A 19,836-nucleotide genomic window follows, 5' to 3' on the forward strand; every position below is an offset into this window, starting at 1 on the left:
TGCCATTGAATGTCAAGGGGAGATGGTTGGGTTCTCTACTGCTAGAGATGTAATTGCCCTGTACTTGTGTGGCATGAATGTCACTTGCTGCTTAACAGCCCAAGCCTGAATATTTTCCATGTCTTACTGCATTTGGACATGGGCTTCAGTATCTGAGGAGTTGTTGTTCAATCATCAGCAAACATTCCCACTTCTGACCTTGTGATGGAGAGAAGGTCATTGATAAAACAGCTGAAGATGGTTTGATCCAGCTGGCTTGCTAGGGCATCTAAGAGTTGCCTGTAGGCCAGACTAGATAAAGGCATTAGTGAACCAGATGGTCACCATTACTGAGATTAACTTTTATTCTAGATTTATTCATTGAATTTAAATTCCACTAGCTGCCATGGTGAGATTTGAATACATGTCCCAGCACATTACCTGGGCCTCTGGATTTCTAGGTCAGTGACATTACTGCTATGTCACTCCCTCTCCACACGATAATCAATTATATTTATGTGTGTGTGTGTGACATAAAAAGGCACACTTCTCAAATCCATTTTTAGCCAGTGTATTAAATGTGGATTACAGGGTCAAAGGTAGGGTTCTGAAGACTGTGGAGGAACAGAGAGATCTTGGGGTCCATATCCACAGATCTCTAAAGGTTGCCACTCAAGTGGATAGAGCTGTGAAGAAGGCCTATAGTGTGTTAGCTTTGATTAACAGGGGGTTGGAGTTTAAGAGCCGTGGGGTTATGCTGCAACTGTACAGGACCTTGGTGAGACCACATTTGGAATATTGTGTGCAGTTCTGGTCACCTCACTATAAGAAGGATGTGGAAGCACTGGAAAGAGTGCAGAGGAGATTTACCAGGATGCTGCCTGGTTTGGAGGGTAGGTCTTATGAGGAAAGGTTGAGGGAGCTAGGGCTGTTCTCTCTGGAGCGGAGGAGGCTGAGGGGAGACTTAATAGAGGTTTATAAAATGATGAAGGGGATAGATAGAGTGAACGTTCAAAGACTATTTCCTCGGGTGGATGGCGCTATTACAAGGGGGCATAACTATAGGGTTCGTGGTGGGAGATATAGGAAGGATGTCAGAGGTAGGTTCTTTACACAGAGAGTGGTTGGGGTGTGGAATGGACTGCCTGCAGTGATAGTGGAGTCAGACACTTTAGGAACATTTAAGCGGTTATTGGATAGGCACATGGAGCACACCAGGATGATAGGGAGTGGGATAGCCTGATCTTGGTTTCAGATAAAGCTCGGCACAACATCGTGGGCTGAAGGGCCTGTTCTGTGCTGTACTGTTCTATGTTCTATTAGAAGTTTGGGCTTTGTTCTCCTCCACAACACAAGTAGTTAGCTTATCTACCGACATGCAATATTCTCGATACTTTCCCCAAATGTTCAATAAGTAATGATTTGCTTTCAAGTTTTAGAGGTTTTCACTTCAATAGGATCAGGTTTGTGAGTGGGATTGTAAATCGAAAGCAAACTGGGATCCTAAAAATGTGTTCTTATTTGATGTAGCTCATATTATCTTAGGTTTGGAGTCTCCATCTGATTTACAATTCTTCAGATAAGGATCACATGAGTCATAGGGTTTTACACCACAGGAAGAGGCTTTTCGGCGAGAGATACAACTCTCAATAGAATGCAGAATGCCCAAATGGTTTAGAGGGTAAATGAATGACACGATAAGATATTAAGTCACACACAACAAGGAAGGCCTGGTCTGTGTAGAAAACCTCAGCCAAGGAAACGTTCCAATTACTCCAATGAGAGCAGTCAAGAGAGGGGAGAAAATAGACCTGCCAGAGATAATACTTCTGGCCATTATCCACTGATATCTGCTATAGATATCTACATAGGCAATGGCTGAGACCAGGATCAGTCAAACAACTTGTTGCAACATGCAATCTAGGTGAATAAGAGCATTGTGGGTGCACTTACATCGCATGGACTGCAGCAATTCAAATGCAGTACCTCACCACCATCTTCTCAGGGGCAATTGGGATTGTACAATAAATGCTGACCTTGTCAGCGACACCCACTACCTGTGAACTAATTACTTTAAAAATTGAGAAATGGATACTTGCGTCATGTCCTAAGTGTAGACATTTGTTTTGTGAGGTATTGCCTTGGGATGAATTTGAAAATAAGGATGAGAAATTTAAAAATGGAGGCATTGAGGGAATGGCAGCCAATCTAGGTGTCCGAGCACAGAGGTGATGGATGAACAAGATTTGGATTAAGATATGGGCAGCAATGAGCTTGGATGAGTTCGGTTTTACAGTGGGTGCAAGGAGACATTGGAATAGTTTAGTCCAGAGGTAGCAGGATCTTTGAGTGTTTCAGCTGCAAGGGAGCTGAGGCAGGAAGAGAGGCAACTGACAATACAGAGAAGGAGTTGGCAGTTTTGGTGATGGAGAGGATTATGTGGGCCGGATTGTTAGTTCAGAGTTAAATAGGATGTAAAGTTTGAGTGGCTTGTTTAAATCTCAGACAGTGGTTGATGCGATGCTGTCCATTTTATGCTATGTCAATGTGGAATTTTACATCTTGAGTGCTGTTGGCATCCTTTGTATCATACCCTGTATAACTCAAATTTTTATGTATTGTAATCAGTTCTAAATGGTTAAAAGCTGATGCTAATGTTGACAAAATGATGGGGGTTAATTGCACTCCATTTTTATGGGTCAGTGCACTTACATTATTATGTGCATGGTGGCACAGTGGTTAGCAGTGTTGCCTCACAACGCCAGGACCCGGGTTCAATTCCGGCCTTGGGTGACTGTGTGGAGTTTACATGTTCGCCCCGTGTCTGCATGAGTTTCTGCTGGGTTCTCCGGCTTCCTCCCACAGTCCATGTTAGGTGGATTGACCATGGTAAACTTGTGGGGTTACGGGATGGGGGTTTGGGCCTGGATAAGAAGCTCTTTCCGAGAGTAGGTGCAGACTCGATGGGCTGAATGGCCTCCTTCTGCACTGTAGGGATTCTATGAATCTTGAATTGGGTGAAACATGCTAGTTGTGGTGAACGGAAATTTAAGGAAATGCAAACAATTAAAAAGAAATGACAAACTGGAAGTACGTATATTTTGATAATACTTGGAGAGGTTCAAAAGGCATCGGAACCCATTGCCAACCATATCCAACACTAAAGTGAGAGAAGGCCAGGGAGTGATAGGCAGAAATAAATTGGGAGGAAAACCAACAATAGGCCTATCGGCAACTGACAGAGCAGCCAGGACACAATAATGGATAGTGATCAGCGGACACAGATCAATTCTGGAGCAGATTAACCAGTTGGCATTCCCTCTCCCACTCTTTGTCATCCTCAAAACTCATCGATATGGAATTTCCACTCGGACACTTACTGGTGGCTCAGATGGAGTTGGATGAAAAAAATTGGGCATCAGAGAAATTACCAGAAAGGTCGAAGAATCAAACAAAGGTACGCAAAGTTGTAGCAATCAATGGAAATGTGGCATTAAACTGCTCATTTAACCTTGTTGCTGTCCCTTTTAAATTAGCTTCCGAGCAAACATCTTCCCGGACAGATTTGGAAGAGGTGATAACTAACTTCAAGGCCAGAAAATGACATGGGAGGCGTAAAGGCATCACCCCACATCATTGAATATTACTGCGAACATAAATCACGAGATTCATGAGTACACAACCATTTCTGGGTGTGGGGGTGGAGGGAGGAAGGTGCTTGTGAATTTTGTGCTTAACAGGTTGTTGAGGATTGGATCAAGCATTCCAAGGTCAGACACAACGTACTTAGATACAAGAGCAAAGTTCCCTGGTTTCCGCTCAACTAAATGCCTCAGGTCCAATCTCCAAGGAGGCTGCTTGAATGGCATTTTCCCATTTCTCATACCAGTTGCCCTGTGGCCAAAGTGAGATCGCCCCTGGGTACTCAGTTAGGGGACATTTTGTGCTGCGGGGCTGGTTTCAAATTGCCCCATTTCGAGAGACATTTCATCAACCTGAGCTGATTCCAGGAGTCAGAGATGAAAGCAAAAATCAAATAAACAACAGCGACCAGCAGCTCAGTCTGTAACCCAAATGCACAATCCCAGCTCACCAAGCATCCATTACAGATGCCGTCACGTGTGTGTGGTCATAAAATCACATCAGATAAAATCCTTATTTGATCGCGTTACAATATTCACACCATGCGCTCAGCCTTCAGATATAATGATTTGCTCCTGCCCCCTGTCAATACTGAATTTTTAAAAAACACTAATTTAAATAAAAGCACCACAGTGAAGGCTCTGGATATTTCTAATTTTGCTTATGAAGCAGATTCGTGCAACTTACTTGAGACCTGACTGCTGCCGAGAGATCCTCTCATATGGGCTAAGTGTCTGATGCACACTGCTGTGGCTTGACATTGATGAAGTTGCTCAACATTATCTTACTGCTAGCCAGTAAACCTGATATTGCCAAAGCAGATCACGTAACCAAAGCCATAAATTATTTAAAAACATTCAGTAAGAAACATTTGAATTAGAAAATGGATTACATTATTACATCAATTTGCTCAGGAAGCAACCTCGCCTTAGCTTGAGCACAGCCAGAGATATTGAAAATGGCATGTTTGGATCCCACTCTGCTGTACATCTTATTAATAACCCTACCAGCCCACTTTCCAATCTTTAACTCGCATGATTTTACATAAGATTTTTAAATCATCTTCAGCCTGAGGATACACCCATTATTGCATGGCATTATTACAGTATCAGGATCGAGGAGAGCTGAGCATCACATATTGAACGTGAGAAAAGACAGAAGAAAGTTTGATTGCAGACAACACCCACATTCCTTTCATTGACCATATTTATAGTGTACGCTCCACTGTGACCCAACATCGGATCAGGTGAATAAAAGTGATGCGAAACACTTCCATAATTGGTACCTTCTGTCCATTGCCAATAATGGTATCCAATTTGTCAAACCGATCAAACATGGCCTCATGTTACACTTTATAAAAGCATTGATCAAGATTTCCAGCACAAGGCTGGAAAAAATATCATTTGTTCTATTTCTTGCCTTTTGAGCTTAAGCTGGTGGACACTTTGGCACAGAGTGCTTCATTCCTTCAGTCCCAAAACTTTTCACCACGTTCATAAACAGAGAGCCTCTGAGGAGTCAATTCTACCCAATATTTCTGGCGTTCCCTAATCTTCAGTTCCAAACATTTTATTAATACAGGGTCTACTTTGGAGTCAAATTTATTGGCAAACCAATGGCCATATTCAAGGAGCCACCTGAGCTCAGCAGAACCGTAGATGCAGACACTGTGGCGGTGAGTGCCCGTGCAGGGTGGGTACAGTGTCTCCTCCAGGTAGCTCCACTTTACCAGCCTCACCTTACTCTGCAGATCAGTGACATCGGCCCTCAACTGGGAGAGCTCGCCCGGCACTCCGGGTACCCGCACCATGCTTGCCCAGAAATGCTCATCTGGTGAATAGGTATCTGCGGACCAAGCGAGAAAATCTTCAGCCACCACACTGTGTCTGATGTATTTGACAAACTCATAACTCAAAACAAAATAGGCACTGCCAGTAAATACTTTGATGTTGTGGGGAGCAGGTTCCTTCTCAACACTGGTTCTGAAGGGCACCTGTTCTTCCTCATTTGAATTATCTTGAAGCTCATGGCGGTACATGAATCGTTCCTTTTTAATATCACTGGGCTTCATCGATTCTAACATGTTAGATCCACCCAGCTTCTTCAACTCCGATACCAATTCACAGTTGGACCGCAGCGGCAAATCTTGGCCACACAAATTGATAACGTACTTCCACTGGACTGAAGATTGGAGAAGATCGGACAGGCAATTGAGATCTGCTTGCAGTCTGGAGATGTGAGCGTAGTGTACCAGTTCCAACTTGGACGCAATGAACACATTAGGAATGCATTTGGCTAAATTGTTCATGGCAGCTTTGAATGAGTTTGAGGATTTCTGGTCATAATGAATGCAGTATATGTTCTGGGGCATGTAAATCATTTTTAAACTCCTTTCCACCATAATGGCATCTTTATGAACCACCATAGAAAATGCCAAAGGGTACTCCTTTTCCTCTTCTGAGACTAATGTGCTTTGATATCCTCGTTGGGAGAGGTACTGAGCACAGTCAGATGTCATCAACTCAACATCTTCATCTTCCAGATCAACAATATTGCCCTTCCGTATTTCTAAGGTTTTACCCACTTCCACTGAGCTGGACTCGTAGATGGCAGTGCAATTTATGTCGAGCTTCAACTGTAGGTACCTGCCACTCTTTCTGTTCCTCACAAATTGGGAGGTGCTCCAGTAAGGTTCCACCAGCCACGTTCTCTGTGAACCTGTGACCATTCTGTGACTGTGAAAGAGTTTATATAGGCAGGGCAGTGCAAAGGTCACAGACAGCAAAAGCATCTTCTTCATCTTCAGCTGAAATTTGGTAGTGAAATACTTGCAAAACATTCTGCAAAATACAAAAGCATCGTCAGCGGTCAGCACAATCAAATTCGGACATCGTTTAGAACAGTGATCACACGTTATACTTCATTTTAAATACAATCGTAGAATGGTGCAGAAGTATTGTGAATAGATTTGGGCACCACATCTTGGGAAGGATAGAACATAGAACAGTACAGCACAGGAACAGGCCCTTTGGCCTATGGCGTTGTGCCGAAAATGACGCCAAATTAAACTAATCCCTTCTGCCTGACCTTGGTCCATATCCCTCTATTCTTGGGATGTTGGCCTATATCGCAAGGGGGATAGAATATAAAAGCAGAGATGTCTTGCTGCATCTGTACAGGGCATTGGTGAGGCCGCAGCTGGAATACTGTGTGCAGTATTGGTCCCCTTATTTGCGGAAGGATATATTGGCCTTGGAGGGAGTGCAGAGAAGGTTCACCAGGTTGATACCAGAGATGTGGGGTGTTGACTATGAGGAGAGACTGAGCAGATTGGGTTTGTATTTGTTGGAATTTAGAAGGCTGAGGGGGGATCTTACAGAGACCTATAAGATAATGAAGGGGCTGGATAGGGTAGAGATGGAGAGATTCTTTCCACGTAGAAAGGAAACTAGAACGAGAGGGCACAGCCTCAAAATAAAGGGGGGTCAGTTTAGGACAGAGTTGAGGAGGAACTTCTTCTCTCAGAGGGTGGTGAATCTCTGGAATTCTCTGCCCACTGAAGTGGTGGAGGCTACCTCGTTGAATATGTTTAAATCACGGATAGCTGGATTCCTGATCGGTAAGGGAATTAGGGGTTATGGGGATCAGGCGGGTAAGTGGAACTGATCCACTTCAGATCAGCCATGATCTTATTGAATGGCGGGGCAGGCTCGTGGGGCTAGATGGCCTACTCCTGCTCCTATTTCTTATGTTCTTATGTTCTTTGCATATTGGTGTGCTTATCTAAAAGCCCTTTAAATGCCCCTATCGTATCTGCCTGCACCACCACCTCTGGCAGCGCGTTCCACACACCTACCACTGAGTGTGTAAAGAACTTGCCCCTCACATCTCCTTTGAACTTTCTCTCTTGCACCTTAAGTGCATGCCCCTTAGTATTAGACATTTCAACCCTGGGAAAAAGATTCTGACTGTATATTATCCTTGGAGGGAGTGCAGCGTAGGTTTATAAGAATGATATCTGGACTCCAGGGGTTTAATCATGAGGAGAGGTTATACAAATGTTACCTGTTTTCTCTGTAATTTAGAAGGTTAAGGAGTGATCTCATCGAAGTCTTCAAGATACTAGCAGGAAAAGACAGGGCAGGTAAAGATAAATTATTTCCACTGGTTGCAGATTCTAGAACTAGGGGGCATGGTCTAAAGATTAGGGCCAGACCATTCAGGAGAGATGTTAGGAAGCACAGCTACATATAGGGTGGGAGAGGTTGGAACTCTCTTTCACAAATGGCAGTGATGCTAGATCGGTTGCTATCTTTAAATCTCAGATAGATTGTTTTCGTTAAGCAAAGATACTAAGGGATATGGGCCAAAGGCAGGTTAGTCCACAGATCAGCCATGATCTTATTGAATGTTCCTAAAAGCATTTGATCCAGCATTTCTGGGCTGGATTCCACAAAGAGCAATCCAGTTAGTGCCCATATCTCTGTATGTCTTTTCTCCTTCAAATATTGATTCAATTTCCCTTTAAAGGCTACTATAGTGAACTTACATCCACCACCCTATCCTGCAGTACATTCAAATACCTAACTACTTGTTTTGTCTAATATCGTTTCTGGTTCTTTCACTAATCATCTTACATCTATGCCTTCTAAATATCAGCCCATCAGCCACTGGAACAAGTTACATTTTATTAACTGTACCTAAAACCATCATGATTTTAAACACCAATGTCATATCTCCTCTTTCTCTTTCTGTTCTATGGAAAACAGCCCCTTTAGTCTCTACCTGGAACTGTAACCGGGACTGGTAAAACAGGAAAGGATTTAGCAAGGGTACAGAAGTGTTTGGACCACAGGTGTGACCTTGCCTGCCCATGGCCCTGTCACGGGGGCATGGAGCCTCTGGTTCCAATGGGGGCCCAGCCTGTTGGTGAGAACGCACACAACACACAAGAAATAGAAGGAGGAGCCATCAGGCTCTTCAAGCCTGTCCCACCATTCATTCATTACAATCATGGCTGATCTATGCTGGCCTCAACTTCTTTGCTGTGCCATTTTCCCATCACCCTCTATTCCTTGATCAAATATTTATCCACCTCCACTTTAAGTACTTCTAATGATCCAGCCCCCACCACCCTTTGGGGCAGAGAATTCCAGAGATTCACCACCCTCTATAAGAAGAAATTTCTACGCATGTCAGATTTAAATAACCAGCCCTTTATCTTGTAGCTATGTCCCCTTGTTCCAGACTCTCCCACTAGTGAAAACATCTCACCCTCTACCATGTCAAGCCCCCTCATGATCTTATATGTTTGAATAAGGTCACCATCCCTTCTAGACACTGGGGAATACAGACCCAGACTATTTAGTCTCCATTGATAGGAAAACCCGCTCATCCCAGGAATTAGCCTTTGGACTGCCTCCAGTGTTACTATATCCTTTTTTAGATAGGGGACCCAAAACTATACACAGTATTCCAGGTGAGGCCTCAGCAACACTGTACAATTGCAACAAAACCTGCATATTACCTGATGCGCGATATACCACACGAGAGGCAGGATGTACTCGGGAAATAAAGGCTTTTATTGCCAACAATAACAGAGCTACTATATACAGTATACAATCCCAGACTAAAGGGTCACCAGGCAGAGCAGTGACCTTTATACCTCTCCCAGGAGGCGGAGCCAACTGGGGTGTACCATCGGACTATATTAACAGGTAGAACAGCCCAACCCTAACCCCAACAGTAACATATCTACAGACTCATAGTACTGGCCAAACCATGGCTCAGCACTACCTGGTGGGAACCAACAATGGTTCACCACATTCACCCCTCCTTTGAAAACAAAGGCCGACGGGGTACAAAACACAGAACAATTGTTCCTCTGTCTATAAGTTCAAATGGTCTGGGGGACCGCACCGTCGCTGTGACCTCCTCAACACTGACGATGACACTGGTTCAGGCAATCGCGGTGACGTTCTCTCCAAGGCGGTGTCCAGCGACTCCTCCAGTTCCTCACGGGCCGGTAGACCAGGAGGTGGTGACAATCCGCTGAACTCGGGCACGCCTTGAAGTGGCGACCATCTCCTGGACTCAGGCAAGCTGTACACGGGAGTAAGAGGGTTAAGTGATGGTCCCGATACTGCCCGCGCCGTGTCAGGAGGGGAAATAATGGTTGGGGGGTCCCTAACAGGAGGTGTGGGTGCGACAGGGGTTTCCAAGCCCCCTGCTGGCGCCAGATCTCGAATCGAGACCGTGTCCTCTCGCCCGTCAGGATATGCCACGTAGGCATACTGAGGGTTGGCGTGGAGGAGATGGACCTGTTCAACCAAAGGGTCGGACTTGCGGGTCCTAACATGCCGCCGCAGGAGGACAGGTCCTGAGTACGTCAACCAAGACGGTAATGAGGTCCCAGAGGAAGACTTCCTAGGGAATGAAAACATTCTCTCATGAGGAGTAGCGTTGGTTGCCGTACACAGGAGTGAGCATATGGAGTGGAGCGCATCAGGGAGCACCTCTTGCCAACGGGAGACTGGAAGACCTTTAGACCTCAACGCCAGTAAGACAGCCTTCCAGACTGTAGCATTCTCTCGTTCGACCTGTCCGTTACCCCTTGGGTTGTAGCTCGTGGTTCTACTAGAGGCAATCCCATATGAGAGCAGGTATTGCCTCAAGTCGTCGCTCATGAACGACGACCCCCTATCGCTGTGGATATAACAGGGGTAACCGAACAGGGTGAAAAGATCACGAAATGCCTTGATAACCGTGGCAGCGGTCATATCAGAACAGGGAATGACAAAAGGGAATCGTGAGTACTCATCAACCACATTGAGCAAGTACACGTTCCGATCTGTCGAGGGAAGGGGGCCCTTAAAGTCCACACTCAGTCTTTCGAAGGGACGAGTGGCCTTAATGAGGTGTGCCCTGTCAGGTCAGTAGAAGTGCGGTTTGCATTCCGCGCATACCCGGCAGCTTCTGGTTATGGACCTGACATCCTCCACCGAGTAGGGTAGATTCCGGGCCTTTATGAAGTGGAAGAGCCGAGTGACCCCCGGATGGCAGAGGTCATTGTGGAGAGCCTGCAATCGATTCTCCTGCATACTAGCGCATGTTCCACGCGACAGGGCATCCGAGGGCTCATTGAGCTTCCCTGGACGGTACATGATATAATAATTGTAGGTGGAGAGTTCGATTCTCCACCTCAAGATTTTATCATTTTTGATCTTACCCTGTAACGTGTTGTTGAACATGAACGCCACAGACCGCTGGTCCGTGAGCAGAGTGAACCGTTTTCCCGCCAAGTAATGGCGCCAATGCCGAACGGCCTCCTTTTCCACCGCCGAATGTCGAATTTCAGGGCCTTGGAGGGTGCGAGAGAAAAAGGCGACGGGCCTGCCCGCCTGGTTAAGTGTGGCGCCCAGGGCGAAATCAGATGCATCACTCTCCACCTGGAAGGGGATGGACTCATCGATAGCGTGCATCGTGGCTTTCACGATGTCGGCTTTTATTCTTGCAAAGGCTAAGCGAGCCTCTGTTGCTAGGGGAAAAGAGGTAGACTTGATGAGCGGACGGGTTTTGTCCGCGTAATTGGGAACCCACTGTGCATAGTATGAGAAGAAGCCTAAACATCTTCTCAGTGCTTTGATGCTAGTGGGCAGGGGGAGTTCGAGGATCAGGTCTGGATCAGGGCCAAGGACCCCGTTTTCCACCACGTACCCGAAGATAGCTCGACGGCGTGTGCAAAATGCACACTTCTCCCTGTTGTAGGTCAGATTCAGGCGAGATGCAGTGTGTACGAATCTAAGAAGGTTGGCATCGTGGTCCTGCTGGTCATGGCCGCAGATGGTGACGTTATCCAGGTACGGGAGGGTAGCCTGCAGCCCGTTCTGGTCCACCATTCAGTCCATAGCACGCTGGAAGACCGAGACCCCATTCGTGACACCAGAAGGAACCCTTAAAAAATGGTACAGGCGACCATCCGCCTCAAAGGCCATGTATTGTCGGTCCTCTGGGCGAATGGGGAGCTGGTGATAAGCAGATTTTAAGTCGATGGTGGAGAACACCCGGTACTGCGCAATCTGGTTGACCATGTCAGATATGCGCGGGAGGGGATACGCATCCAGCTGCGTGTATCTGTTAATGGTCTGACTATAGTCTATGACCATCCGGGGTTTGTTCCCATTCTTAACCACCACGACTTGCGCTCTCCAAGGACTAGCGCTAGGTTGGATGATCCCTTCCTTGAGGAGCCGCTGAACTTCAGATCGAATGAAGATCCGATCCTCAGCGCTGTAACGCCTGCTCTTTGTTGCGATGGGCTTGCAGCCTGGCACGAGATTCTGGAATAGGGAGGGTGTGGTAATCCTAAGCGTTGAGAGACTACATGTGGAGCGCGTTGGGCAATTTAGAGGCTGCGGGTCTCCCACTGAAAGCGGAGGGAGTGGCCCATCGTACTGCAGGGTTACACTCTTCAGGTGGACCATAAAATCTAGTCCTAGGAGTATCGGCGCGCAAAGGTGCGGTAACACAAGGAGCCTGAAGTTCTCGTAAACCATGCCCTGCACCGTCAGATTGACCATGCAGCTCCCTAGCACGGTGACAGATCGGGACCTTGACGCCATTGAAATTGTCTGCTTGACAGTCCGAATCTGGAGACCACACCGCTTCACGGTGTCTGGGTGAATGAAGCTCTCTGTGCTCCCGCTGTCAAACAAACAATAAATCTGACGTCTGTTTACCTGTATGTCCATCATGGACTTGTCGAGTCTGTGAGGCTTGGCCTGGTCCAGGATGATCGATGCCACCGTTGGTTCGTGGGTGCAACTGCAGGCAGCTGAGATGGTTGATGACGACCCCTGCTGGTCATGTGCGGTCGGTGCCGACCAAAATGGCTGCCCCCATAGGTCGCATGTGGACGATGGCGCCAAAACCTGCGGCCCCTGCAGGTCGCACGTGTCTTGCGACTCCGTCGTTCGGAATGGCGACGTCCTGGAATTGCACGTGGTAGAAGACCTTGAAGATGCAGAAGACAAGGAGGCTGGCTCTGGGGAGTCACACGCTGCACTACTGTTCTTTGATGGAGGTTTGGACCGGCATACTTTGGAATAATGCCCCTTCTTGCCGCAGGCAGAGCACAACACCGCTTTAGCTGGACATTGCTGCCGAGGGTGTTTCACCCCCCCACAGAAGTAACACCGCGGGCCACCTGGAGCTGCTGCCGTCGTCAGGTCCGAGGCTGGAAACGCAATTGCGCAGTTTTTCGGTCCCGCTGAATAAAGTGGAGTCTGCGACTGCCCCTGCCACACTGTCTCCACGCGGTCGTCAGGGTACATCTCCAGACTTTTGGAGGCCGTTTCTAGAGCGTCAGCTAACTCTATGGTTTTAGTGAGATCGAGGTTACCTTGCTCCAACAGCCGAAGGCGGATGTACGACGAGCCGATTCCCGCCACGAACGCATCTCGAACTAGGTCGCTCATGTACTGGGCTGCCGACACTGACTTGCAGTTGCAGGCTCTGGCTAGCTGCTGAAGCTCGCACGCGTACTGTTCCGTCGTTTCGCCGGGCTGCCGCCATCGGGTGGCTAGAAGGTGTCGAGCATGGATCTCATTTGGCGGTTTGTTGTATCGCTTCTTGAGAAGCTTGAGGGCCCCTTTGTAGTCGGTGGCCCCACGGATCGCTAAGTATACAGCGTCGCTTACCCTCGCGTGGAGGACCCGGAGTCTGTCGGCGTCGTCGGTGACCGCTGTGGAGGCGTCGAGGTAATCTTGGAAACACTTCTACCAGTGGTCGAAAGTGTTCGATGCTCCCGCCGCACGTGGGTCCAACGTAAGCCGTTCGGGTTTAAGCATTTGCTCCATGTTTTCTTTTGGTTTTTTTTTCAAAAAAAAGAATTTACTTGTTGGCAATAAAATTGATGCGCGATATACCACACGAGAGGCAGGATGTACTCAGGAAATAAAGGCTTTTATTGCCAACAATAACGGAGCTACTATATACAGTATACAATCCCAGACTAAAGGGTCACCAGGCAGAGCAGTGACCTTTATACCTCTCCCAAGAGGCGGAGCCAACTGGGGTGTACCATAGGACTATATTAACAGGTAGAACAGCCCAACCCTAACCCCAACAGTAACATATCTACAGACTCATAGTACTGGCCAGACCATGGCTCAGCACTACCTTGTGGGAACCAACAATGGTTCACCACATTACCCCTCACTATTGATGTGAATTGACTGCCCACCTCCGATCCTAAACCCAGTCCACTTCAACGAAAACCCTCCCAATCAGGGTGCTGTCCTAACATGGTTCCACTTCTTCCCCAGCTCCCCCCCCCCCCCCCCCCATACCACACTGCCTCTAACATCTGTCTCCATGGGGCTCGGGAAATGCTGTCTAAAAGTATTTAATTATGTTCAAAAACAAGAGTGCTTCCTTAGGGAATTGCACTATTGTCAATCAACCTAGTCAAAAACTCGCAGGACTCTGGATACCTCGTCTAACATCCCAGGAGAATTTAAATAAACAAAAGGTCGATTAACTCTGCAAAGTAACACATGCCCAGCTACAATCAATTATTAGCCTGTATTGTTAACATCTGCTGCATGTTTACCAGACAAATCGACTCTTGTAACAAAACACTTCCTTTTAAAGCAATCACACCTTAAACATAAAATATATCAAAATAGCACAGTTTCATCACACTATCTACCACCTTCCAGGCTGAAAAATGCCATTGACCAGTACTCTCTGTTTTCCATCCCTTAGCCAATCTTGCATTCATACTACTCCTGCCTTTTTTTAAATCCTCTGCGTTGTCATTTTACTAAGAAGTCTAATGTGTGCTACGTTATTCAAGCCTTTTTAAAGTCCATATACTGCCCGCACCATAAAACCGTAGAATCCCTACAGTGCAGAAAGAGGCCATTTGGCCCATCAAGTCTGCACCGACTCTCTGAAAGCCCTCCCCTCCGTCCTAACCCCGTAACCCACAGATTTATCATGGCCAATCCACCGAATTGCCCCTTAATGTCCCAGGAATTAATCCTGGGACATAAAGGAGCAATTCATCAAAGCCAATCCACCTAACATGCACATCTTTGGAGTGTGGGAGGAAACCCACGCAGACATGGAGAGAAACGTCCAAACTCCATATATGCATTGCCCTCATCCACTCTCTCTGTCACCTCGTCAAAAACTTAGTCAAGTTACTCAAAGACAATTCGCCAGGAAGAGACATGCAGACTTGAAACGTTAACTTTATTTCTCTCTCCAAAGACCAGCTGAGTCTTTCCAGCACCTTCTGTCTTTATTACCCTAAACAGATCTGTGCTGGCTCTCACTTATTAGTCCCAGCTTGTTCAAATGGCTGATAATTTTCTCCCAGATTTGTGTTTCTAAAAGCTTCCCCATCACCAATGTTAAAGTGATTGGTCTAGCATTGTCAGGTTTATCCTTCTCCCTCTCCTTTTTTTGAGCCAAGGTGTAGTAACATTTGCAGTTTTCCAGGTCTTTGGCACTACCCCTGTACCGAAGGAGGATTGGAAGATGGTGGTCAACACTATTGTAGCTTCCATCCTCAACAACTTTGGATGCATTCCCCATGCGGACTTACCCAATGTAAGTGCTGTCAGTCTTTCTATTTTTATCTCAGTTAGTATTCTGGCAACCTCCTCATTCACTCTGGGTTTGGCAAAGCTCCCTCCTTTAGTAAACACCAATGCAAAGCACCCATCTTGTGCCTCAGCCAACGCCTTCTGACTTCACCGGTCTTTTGACTGTTAACATGCCTATAAACGGCCTTTGGATTCTCTTTTAGCTTAACATGAAGTAAATGATTATGCATTGCATCAATTCAAATTCCCTTACCTAGGCATTATGTAAATAAAACTTCAATTCTTTTATGTTTAAAAAAGCTGTTGTTATTCCCTCTCAGGATTTCAGCATCATTGGCTGGAGCAGCATACATTGCCTATTCAATCTTGATAAAGTGGTATTATTATGCTGCAGTAGTTCAGGTTGCGAGTTTAGGGAGCAAATTCCACCATGTTCACCCACTAGTGATAAGGGAAAGGCAATATCTGTCCAATGTTGGTGGGTTTGGAGAGAAGCTTGTTGTTCCCATGCCCTTTATTCTTCTATGTTGGACAAGTTGCAGATTTTATGAGGTGATGCTAATGAGTTGCCACAGTGCAGCCTGTAAGTAGCATCCATAATATGATGACTAGGCCAATCAAATGGCCTATTTTCTTTTCCCTGGCTGTGCATTTAGCAACTGCACTCGTGCAGGAAAGTGGAGAGTACTTCATTACAGCTCACGAGGTTTGGGATGACGGTGGGGGAGATACTGGAAACATCAGCGACAAGAAGATCTCGGTCTTCACTGAGCTACCACCTACCTCTGTCACAGCCATTTCCACCCACTACCGTTCACCTCAACTTCTGGCATTTCACTCGACAAGTTACACCACTGCGCCTCCACCCCCTCCCCCTCTCAACCACCCTTCCCCCGCCAGCTCCAGTGTTCTCAGGGGGGTTGTAGTCTGTCCTCCACCTAGTCCCCCACTCTCCATGAATGGTTAAAGGGACTACATTTCCCATCAGGGCTGCAGGACCCTCCTTCCTGGTTTTGGGGATGGTGGGAATGGTGCTTGTGGACCAAATTGGCCCAACTCACTCAATGGCGCCACTGAAATATTCTTTCAAAATCTCCAGAAGGCTTATTTTGGCCACCGCGGGGTTGATGCTGAATCCAGAAGACTCCAGGCCAACAAATACTCTAGTCTGGATATCACTCAGGTCTTCCTGCTTACAGACAGGGACCATCTCAGTACCTGAGGAGTCAATGGCAAAGTCGAATTATCACTGGACTAGTAATCCAGAGACCCAGGTCTCTGGGGACCCGGGTTCAAATCCCACCATGACAGAATAAAAATTTGGAATTAAAAGTCTACCATTGAAATTATTGTTGTAAAAACCCATCTGGTTTACTAATGCCCTTTAGGGAAGGAAATCTGCTGTCCTTACCTGATCTCGTCCACATGTGACTCCAAGACCCACAGCAATGTGGTTGACGCTCAAATGCCCTCTGAAATGGAGGGCAGTTAGGGATGGGCAATAAATACTGGCCCAGCCCATGACGCCCACATGACGCCCACAATATAAAGGGAAAGACTCTTAGTACTGTAGAGGATCAAAAGGACCTTGGGGTCTGGGTCCATAGGACTCTAAAATCGGCCCCGCTGGTGGAGGAGGTGGTTAAGAGGGCATATGGTGTGCTGGCCTTTATCAATCAAGGGATTGAGTTTAGGAGTCCGGGGATAATGATGCAACTATATAAGACCCTTGTCAGACCCCACTTGGAGTACTGTGCTCAGTTCTGGTCGCCTCATTACAGGAAGGATGTGGAAAAGATTGAAAGGGTGCAGAGGAGATTTACAAGGATGTTGCCTGGATTGAGTGGCATGCCTTATGAGGATAGGCTGAGGGAGCTCGGTCTTTTCTCCTTGGAGAGACGTAGGATGAGAGGAGACCTAATAGAGGTATATAAGATGTTGAGAGGCATAGATCGGGTGGACTCTCAGAGGCTTTTTCCCAGGGTGGAAATGGCTGCTACGAGAGGACACAGGTTTAAGGTGTAGGTACAGGGGTGATGTTAGGGGGAAATTTTTCACACAGAGGGTGGTGGGCGAGTGGAATCGGCTGCCGTCAGTGATGGTGGAGGCAACCTCAATAGGGTCTTTTAAGAGACTCCTGGATGAGAACATGGGACTTAATAGGATGGAGGGTTATAGGTAGGCCTAAAAGGTAGGGATATGTTCGGCACAACTTGTGGGGCCGAAGGGCCTGTTTTGTGCTGTGGTTTTTCTATGTTTCTACATCTTGTCAAAAAAGGAATGGCACCAAGTGTTGCAATCCTCACCTCTGACCTTATGATGGGAGGAGGGTCATGGACCAAGCCGGTGAATATGTTTGGGGCAGGTACTCCAGCAGTGATGGCCTGGAGCTGAGATGATTGCCCTCCAACCACCACAAGCACCTTCCATTGTGCCAAGTATGTGGTCAGCGTTGGAAGAAATCACCTCTTCCCTCACCAAACCCCAATGACTTCAGTGTCACAGTGAAGCCACAAAGATGCAGAGGACTTTCACACTCCCATCGTTTCTGGAATTGGGCTCTCATTGTCCAGATATATTAAAAAACAATATGATTGACTACATTTACCTATCAGCGGATATATTCATGGGTTGACTACATTTATCTATCAATGCACATATTTATGGGAGATGCCGATTGAAAATCGTAATGAAATGTTTGCAGATCTTGAATTAAAGAGCATTACGGAGATAGTTGGCACTAAAGAGAGTCCGCCGGAGTTTATGTGTAGAACTAAGCTCCCCTCCCCTGGAAGGAATCGTATGAGGAAGCAACTGGTGCGGAAACAGACTTCACCAGAATACTGTGTGTTGCTGCATCGAACTTAGTCTTTCTGACATTGCGGAAGCAAATAAAAGAGCAGCAGGGTTAGCACTTAACAGCAGGGCAATCACCCTGCTCATTATTCCCGGCAGATGAGTAACTACCTCCCACTCAGTCCGTGCCATGAACCAGTTTTTTTTTTAAAAACCCTTTCCACCACTCCCAAGGAAATTAAAGACTTCTTTAAAAAAATGTGGCGACGGAGAGGTGGGTGGGGCTGGCGATTGCTTAATAAAATTGATTTGTTGGCAGGGTCGAGTCCAGGGGCTGAATGGCCTCATTCAGGCTGCCCGCAACTGCGCTATGGCAATGCAGGAGCTGCGATTGGAACAGAGTCGCTGTGGCAGCAACTTAGAACATTTCCTCATCAGAGCGAGCACCCCCCACTCTTTCCCCTTTTCCGTCTTACCCCTTCTCTTCCCCTCTTTCCCATCTTCCTTTCCTCTCCTCTTCCCTCCTCCCCCCTTCTTTCCCCCTCCTCCCCCCTCTTTCCCCCTCCCCTCTTTCCCTCTTTCCCCCTCCCCTCTTTCCCTCCTTCCCCCTGTGTCACTCCAGCACAGTGACCTCCCGGTACAGCACAAGTCAAACTGAAATCACTCAAACATTTGGGACAAGTGGACGGGAGGGGGCACATTGCAATGTGTGTGTGTGGCGCTGTACACAATCACACAAAGTACTGGAGAAGATGGGGATACACATGCGAGAGTGGCCTTTCAGCCGGAAATTGGGAGGTTCACATCTGTATTGTTGAAATGACAACATGAGCGAGATGGATCACAGGGTAGACCTCACCCAGGCTGTTACTGACAATCCTGTCATTTCCAGAGACCTGGTGTTGTGAGACTTCTTACTGTGCTTACCCCAGTCCAACGCCGGCATCTCCACATCATTTCCATAGATCCCAGCCAGCAACCCAGCTCCCTCCAGTTCACTCACCTCTCTGTGTGTGTGCGTGTGTCAGTCTGCTGTCTCTCTCTGTCTTTCACACACACACACCACACCGGCTCACTTCCTCAAAGTGAAGCGGTGCCGGACAGTTTGAAAACGCCTGAGTTGAACTCCCCAGTAGAAGAGTCTGCCTGGGGGTTTCCTACATTTGAGCGGCTGTCCCGGGGTTGAGTCCGGAGTCTGGGCTGTCAGAGAGCGGCGCTCTCGGAAGGTGGCGAGGCTTAACTCCTTAATCAGTCAGGCAGTCAGTTATTTTCTGCTCCAATCCATCGACTCCTCTGCGGCTGGCTCGCCACCGCTTGAGCGCGTCCTGTCCCATCCACTCTGTGTGTGTTAATGTGTGTGTGCTGGAGCTGTGACTGAGTTGGAAATCATCATCAAAAGTGATCCACCGCTCACCCCGGGCGAAGCTCATAAAATCTCTAAGCAACACGCCGCACACTTCACAGGAGTGACACTTAACGATGAGCACATACACCAAGCGGCGGATTTTAGTTGCTATCCTCTGTTTAATCCCCCAAGTTCAGAAATGGCAGGATGTAAGGAAAGTTGCGTCTTGTTTGCCTCATTTACAGTTTAAAGGTTGTAAGCATTCCTGCTCGCAGTAAATGCAAGCAACCTTTTAAAATCTACCTCTTTGACCTGACTTTTGGCCACTTATTTTTTATTAGTGTCACAAGCTGGCTTACATGAACAAGATGTGGAGATGCCGGCGTTGGACTGGGGTGAACACGGTAAGAAGTCTCACAACACCAGGTTAAAGTCCAACAGGTTTATTATTTGCTACCA

General features: G+C 47.1%; 1 protein-coding gene across 3 annotated transcripts; it reads right to left on the reverse strand.

The window, feature by feature from the left end:
• Positions 1-1,144: 1,144 nt before the first annotated feature.
• Positions 1,145-19,349, reverse strand: LOC144495070 (beta-1,3-galactosyl-O-glycosyl-glycoprotein beta-1,6-N-acetylglucosaminyltransferase 4-like). Of its 3 annotated transcripts, none has more exons than XM_078214919.1 (2): positions 19,036-19,349; positions 1,145-6,461 (listed from the first exon to the last, which is right to left on the reverse strand). In XM_078214919.1, the coding sequence occupies exon 2, from the start codon at positions 6,458-6,460 to the stop codon at positions 5,090-5,092; it is 1,371 nt and encodes a 456-aa protein (XP_078071045.1). In that variant the 5' UTR covers position 6,461; positions 19,036-19,349; the 3' UTR covers positions 1,145-5,089. The 3 variants fall into 3 exon arrangements, with proteins under 3 accessions (XP_078071045.1, XP_078071043.1, XP_078071044.1); XM_078214917.1 differs by having other exon boundaries at positions 19,032-19,349; XM_078214918.1 differs by having other exon boundaries at positions 18,960-19,349.
• Positions 19,350-19,836: the final 487 nt, after the last annotated feature.

This window comes from Mustelus asterias, chromosome 6 (assembly GCF_964213995.1).
Source record: "Mustelus asterias chromosome 6, sMusAst1.hap1.1, whole genome shotgun sequence".
Classification (NCBI taxonomy): Eukaryota; Metazoa; Chordata; class Chondrichthyes; order Carcharhiniformes; family Triakidae; genus Mustelus; species Mustelus asterias.